Source organism: Alligator sinensis, unplaced genomic scaffold (assembly GCF_000455745.1).
Source record: "Alligator sinensis unplaced genomic scaffold, ASM45574v1 scaffold268_1, whole genome shotgun sequence".
Lineage (NCBI taxonomy): Eukaryota > Metazoa > Chordata > Crocodylia > Alligatoridae > Alligator > Alligator sinensis.
In genome coordinates, this window is record NW_005841853.1 from 3,710,221 (window position 1) to 3,716,367 (window position 6,147).

The 6,147-nt window shown below is 42.3% G+C and overlaps 1 protein-coding gene across 3 annotated transcripts in view; it reads left to right on the plus strand.

The window, feature by feature from the left end:
* Nucleotides 1-6,147, plus strand: part of PRKCQ (protein kinase C theta) — a 69,820-nt gene that overhangs the window by 9,396 nt on the left and 54,277 nt on the right. For all 3 annotated transcript variants that reach the window (XM_006016324.3, XM_025213203.1, XM_025213211.1), the window contains 3 exons: nucleotides 418-617; nucleotides 2,035-2,095; nucleotides 5,942-6,104. In XM_006016324.3, the coding sequence (XP_006016386.1) occupies nucleotides 418-617; nucleotides 2,035-2,095; nucleotides 5,942-6,104 (424 nt within the window). The remainder of the gene's footprint in view (nucleotides 1-417; nucleotides 618-2,034; nucleotides 2,096-5,941; nucleotides 6,105-6,147) is intronic.

The following is a 6,147-nucleotide window of genomic DNA, read 5'->3' on the forward strand; positions in this document are numbered from 1 at the left end:
AAAGAGTTATCATTATCCTCCCCAAAGCCTATCTTCTCTAATGCCACTCTTATTTCCTCCATAGACATGGTCTAGCTGTTGGTTTGTTTGCATGGGTTCATGCACTTGCTTGAATCTTTTCGGTGTCCTCAAGGAAGACAAAGAATTTGAGAAGCAGGATTTCGTGGTACCAAAAGCATTTGGACCTAAACCACATACAAGGCTTGATTCCTTATCAACTCGAAAGCTGCTCTGTGTCTTCATGATTGTATAAGGGGACCTTAAAGTAGTCATACATCACATTTATATCTTCTCTGAGGCCCCTTTATACCATCAGCATGGAATACAGCAGCCTTAGCGTAAAACAGAATTGGACCGACTGCGTTTCATCATCTCAGGTAAGAATCTCATTAAGTCGAAATATCCCTTTGTCAACAGAGAATGGCCAAGTGTACGTCCAAAAGAAGCCCACCATGTACCCACCTTGGAACAGCACTTTCGATGCCCACATCAACAACGGGAGAGTCATGCACATTGTTGTGAAGGACAAAAGTGCAGAAATGGTTTCAGAAACCACCGTAGAACTCAAGTTGCTGGCAGACAGGTGCAAGAAGAGCAACGGGAAGACCGAAATATGGGTATGCGCTTTGAATACTTGCCTCCACTTGCAGTTTGCTGCAAATAGCTGCTCTGGAATAGAAGAATGCGCTGTGTTCAAAGGCCACACTATGAATATAACCAATAGGCCAACAAAAACTGGCTGTGAGCCCAGGGACACATTTTGAGTCTACTGGGGCATTGCCTTGTGGAAGAATGTCCGTGAACATCAAAAAAAAAGTACAGCACAACACATTTCTATTGGGTGCCATTGCTGTATTAAAACATGCGCCCTCCATTAGCAAAATATGCCGGCTCATGCGAGTCATGCAGGCATATTAACCTTTTCTTTTTTTTTTTTTAGAAAAATCCTTGGGGGGAGACAGTAATCTCAGTGATTAAATGTAAATTATTTCGTGTGTCCTGGGGGAAATGCTTTCAAATGTAATCGTTTTAATATCAAGGGGATGCAGCACTATTGTATTATTTCCATGTTATTCAAATCAACGGAGACATAGCAGTCTAAATCTGCAGTAACGCAGTCCCGGATCAGGGCTCGGATATTAATTACACATCACGATAATCCTAGCAAGCAGGTGGTTGGTAACGCTATGTAGCACACAGCATTTTTGTGACAGCAACATTTTTAATAAGTGCTGAGCGGCACGCAATTAGGAGAGCTGTTAATTGACTGGAATCACGTGCCATTTTTCCTTTCAGATTTCAGACTATGCTCTAAGTGTATAAGTGTAATATTTTGAAGAGCATCTGTTTTGGGGCCGGATTTATAGATAGTTAAAGTTCGAAGGAGGGAGATGGGTAAGAAAGTGGGATGCAGGAAAAATGAGTAAGTTAAGCCCCTAGCTCTCCCTGAAGTCTTGGAGGTTGGGAATCTGGGTTCAGGGATTTAAAAGGCACCTCAAAGAAGTGGATAGGGTTAAAAAATGCCCAGCTCTCAGGAGCAGGTATGCGAATGGCAAGTTCTTGCCTTGAGCTTGTTGTACGGTGAGCTTCTTTGGAAAGCCTCACCATTATTTCGTTGCTGAGCTCTATTTTCTATCGTGCCGTTTCTAAGCTTTGGGGAGAAGCCACACAATCTCCTAACTGAAGCTAATTGTGTGATTTCTCCAACAACACCCTTCTCTCTTGGGTGGTTATTTCATGTAATAGCAAGCAAACCAGAGATAAAAGTTTATTGGACAAACACCTGGCTGGGTCATCTGACCCCAGCGCTCTTTCCTGCCCAGGGCAGGGGGGCGGACTCAGTGACCAGCTGAAGTCCCTTCCGACCCTCAAATCTATGAAGTCCACCTGGACATAATTTTTCCCCCCTGAGATTGTTGCTGGACTTTTGCTTTGCATTAGCTCAAACCATCTGAAATCATTACGATTGGGTAGTTTTATTGTGTAATAATGGCTCTGTTTTGTGTGTTTTTTTTATTTCCTTATCTCAATCAGCTAGAACTAAAACCTCAAGGGAGAATGCTAATGAATGCAAGATACTTCCTGGAAATAAGTGGCAAGTGACTTTATTCTTTTAATTGATCAGGGTGATTTTCAGTTAACTGGGGCAGACGTGCTGTCTCCAAAGAAATGCCTACTATTGAAAACAATGCACATTTTCTTACTGATCGTTCATGGCGAGACTTATGACGTGTTTATTGCCATGAGTTAAATGCAGTTTTACTGTGAAAACAATGCATATAGTACCATGACGTTCCACGTTCGCTGCCCCTCATTGGTTTGCAAATCAAATTTGCTTGGTTTGCCAGGGAAAAAAAAAAGCAGATCCTTTAACTGCTGCCATATAAATGCATTCCCTTAAGCCCAATTGGACAAGAAAGAAGGACCTAATTCCAGCTTCAGGTCCTCCTGCAATCGCTGGAAAGGATCCTGCTTATTTCACATGTTTGGGCTGCACCTGTACAGACCTCCCAACTGTAAACTGCATTCATGTGGCTTTGTGGACAATGCAATCCTTACACCTGCACACCTCGTTGTTAAGAATGTAAAGGTCTTTATTTGCAAAAACCACATCGTGAATATTCATGGTGACGCGCTCCACAGTTGGATCAGGCCATACCTCACGTCAGCGTTGTAGTTTGCACCATAGACAAAGGAGTATCTGAAACAGCATCACACACATTTCCAAAAGCGCCATACTTTAAAAATGTGGCTGCCATTTATACAGCTCTGTCCTGCACTTAATATTCATGAGTTTGTTTCTTTTGAGGGCTCTGTTAGGATCAAGGTGGTGCCCACATGGACAGCAGTGCCCCACCAAGACATGGCTCACAGGGGATTTAGCTGTTGAGCTGATCTTTGAGTCTTCATGGCCCCCTGTCCGCAGTCCCAAATTTTACATGGAAATCTAGGGTGAGCACCTTTTTGCTACACTTGAACCCCATCCTGGGACATCAGCTCAGTTCTGCTTTAGAAGGAAGTATTCTGGTTACTAAACCAAACTAACCACTTCCTTCAAGACCAAGGTTTTCTTTGGAAATCACCCTTCCAGATACCAGCCAGAATCAACACTGTGAGAGCCAGCACCATGATAAGGCCTTCTCTGCATTAACACGTAGAGCTGGTGTTGCTTTAAAAGAGGTGGGATGTGGAAATCAGGAATCAAACCATTTTGGCTGATCCAGCAGTGGAAACATCCCGCAGAATTGCTTCGGTTTTGCCGGAGCTGCAGCAAAACTCAGGCAGTGTCTGAATTGGGTCCTGCCTACCAGACAACACCTGCTTGGGAAGCAAGCCTCCATCAGGGGCTTCTGTGGTTTCCTTCAGGCTTTTCCCCTTGGCCTCCTCAGTAGCCTCCCTAGCTGGGAACACTTGATTCCAGGGTAAGTGGCTTACCTCCGCTCCCATACATTTCCCGGTCTGTAACTGAGTGCAACTCGGATACACCGTGTGCGTCTACACACGCAATTGCTTCAAAGCAATAAACTCCAATGCATATCACGCTGGAGTTTATTGCTCCCAGGTGCACCGTTTGAACGTGCACCCGACTGCAGCATGTTGAGCTGAGTAGGTGCAGTCCCAGCTGGCAGGAGGCCCGGGGGATCAACCTGCCAGCCCAGGGCTCAACATGTTGCAAAGGGGCTGGCTGGGGCACGAGGGTGCTCCGATGCAGGGCTAGCTGGCAGGCAGCCCCTGCACTGAAGCGCCCTTGTGCCCCAGCCAGCCCCATCAGCATCTACACATGCATTACTGCGCATGAAAAAGCTCTGCAGCAGGCTAGTACTTGTATTTACAAGTATTAACCTGCCACGGAGTTCATTAGTTGACTGAAGCCTAATAGGGTCACATGTGTAGACGCCGAGACATTTACTGAGGAGCTAACTTGGCAGCTCTGCAGTAAACGTCTTGTGTAGATGTGCCCCCTGTCTCAGAGTCCAATGCCCCAGGCAGGGTGAATAAAAAGCAACACTTTTTAAAAATCAAATCAAATCCGATTTTTTTTTTTTTATCAGGGTGAATAAAAAGCAACAATTTTTTAAAATCAAATAAAATCAGGTTGTTTTTTAAAAAAGGGTGAATAAAAAGCAACATTTTTTTAAATTCAAATCAGATTTTGTTGATTGAATTGTATTTTAAATTTTTTTTTGTTTAAAAAAACCTATATAAAGATAGTTTTCATTTAAGATATGTTAAAGCTCAAAGATATCGTGGAATAGGGATTATAACTTCTAATTATATACTATTTGAGACAGTATACTCATGTAACCTTTTTAGAAAAGTGTTATAAATAGGTCACAGCAAGCCACGGATTATATTAAGGGCCCAATTTTATGAGGTTCCCCTAGGCTCCTCTATAGATTAATAAAGATTAAAAGAACCTGCTCTACCCAGTGGGACTCATTGCTCAGACTAGAAGATCCCATTAAGTATCTCTGTGAACTGAGCTTGTCTTTCTTTTCCAGTCCATGAATAAACTGAAAGAGGGCAGTGAAGACTGAGTTTGCTGCATAATCCAGTATTTTAAGTTTCTCATGTTGTCCTGGCTGAAATAATCAATTTATTTTTTTGTTAAAAACACATTTCACATTTTTAACTAAACCAGTTAAAAATGCAAAAATACATATGCTTGTTTTGTTAAAATAATGCATGTTTGTTGAAGAAAACTATCCCAAAACACATAATCTTGTTGTTTTAGTGAAATAAAACAATTTAAGTATCTCTTGCTTTTGGTGATGGTTGTTGTTGCCCTCCTAACACAGCATGGCAAAAATATCCCCCAAGTATCCATGATTAATCTAGTGAATTGGAGATAATTCACCTCCCAATGGCTTCACAAGGATCTGCTTCAATTAGCTTTGGTTAATAAAATAACCGAATCATAATTCTGGTTTCCGATGTAGCTTGCAAAATTAATCTGAAAAAGTATCAAAATAAATCATGGCTAAAATATCAAAATAAATCACTGCTTTAAAACGTATAGTGTATAGCTTCCAAAAATGAAACCTGTATCTAATCTCTGAGTTATGAATAAGATGTATTCAGGTTATATCAAACAACAAGAATGCATTTTTTTGTAGAAAACAAGGATTCAATCGAGGCTTCCTGCCCGGTGATGTAAATCATGATTAAAATCCACCCTGATGCCGAGGCTGCCCGCTCTCTGATTCTGGGGCTCCATGTCTTTGGCTGTGATTTTTGTAAATGCGGAGGTGTGGTTCTTAATCAAAGCAGCACCCCAAATTTCTGAATAGCAAATCCTCTTTGAAACTTCATTGCCTTTCTCTGCACAGCTCCTTTTATTATTTCCGTCCCTTTTCTTCTCCTTAGATCATGGCCCCTGTCATAAATTCACATCATCAATGCTGAAAGCTTCTCTACCAGTGGGTTCAGAGAAGCCAACTGGCATTTCATCAGGTTAATTGCTTAATAGAAGCACTTTCCCTTTCTGCTTTGATGTGGTGCAATGGGAGCCCTCATGGAACAGGCAAAGCCACTCTGCCTGCTGCCTTTCTAACTAGAGGATACCAATGTAACACTTAAAAGTCTTATAATAAGTATTTTTAGGCCACTTCAGACCCATATAATTTGCTTCCTTCAACCCAGTTCTAGGAAGTTGGAGCAGAGGATTCCTGGGTTCAATTCACAACTATCCCACCCGTGTTCTTGTGCAAGTCATATAACTTGCATATCTCAGTGCCCCCCTCTATCAAGATAGCATCATATTCACCCCCTAGGGGCAGTGTCTGACTTCTTTACTTCTTTGCAAAGCACTTTTTGATCCCTCCGTAGAAAACACCTTAGAAACCCAGACTGCACCTCTATATTTATATTTATATCTTAGTATTTCTGTACGTGATCTCTGCATGTTCTAATGAAAGTGTATGTCTCTGCTTCTCCCCAGATGCCAAAGAGCTAGCTGACTGCGAGACGGAAGGGTTTTTCTCTCTGCATCAGCGGAGGGGGGCTATCAAGCAAGCCAAAATTCACAACGTCAAGTGTCACGAGTTCACTGCCACCTTCTTCCCGCAGCCTACGTTCTGCTCCGTCTGCCATGAGTTTGTCTGGTACATGCAACAATTCAGTGCTCTAATTCCAAAAAGCCTTTGT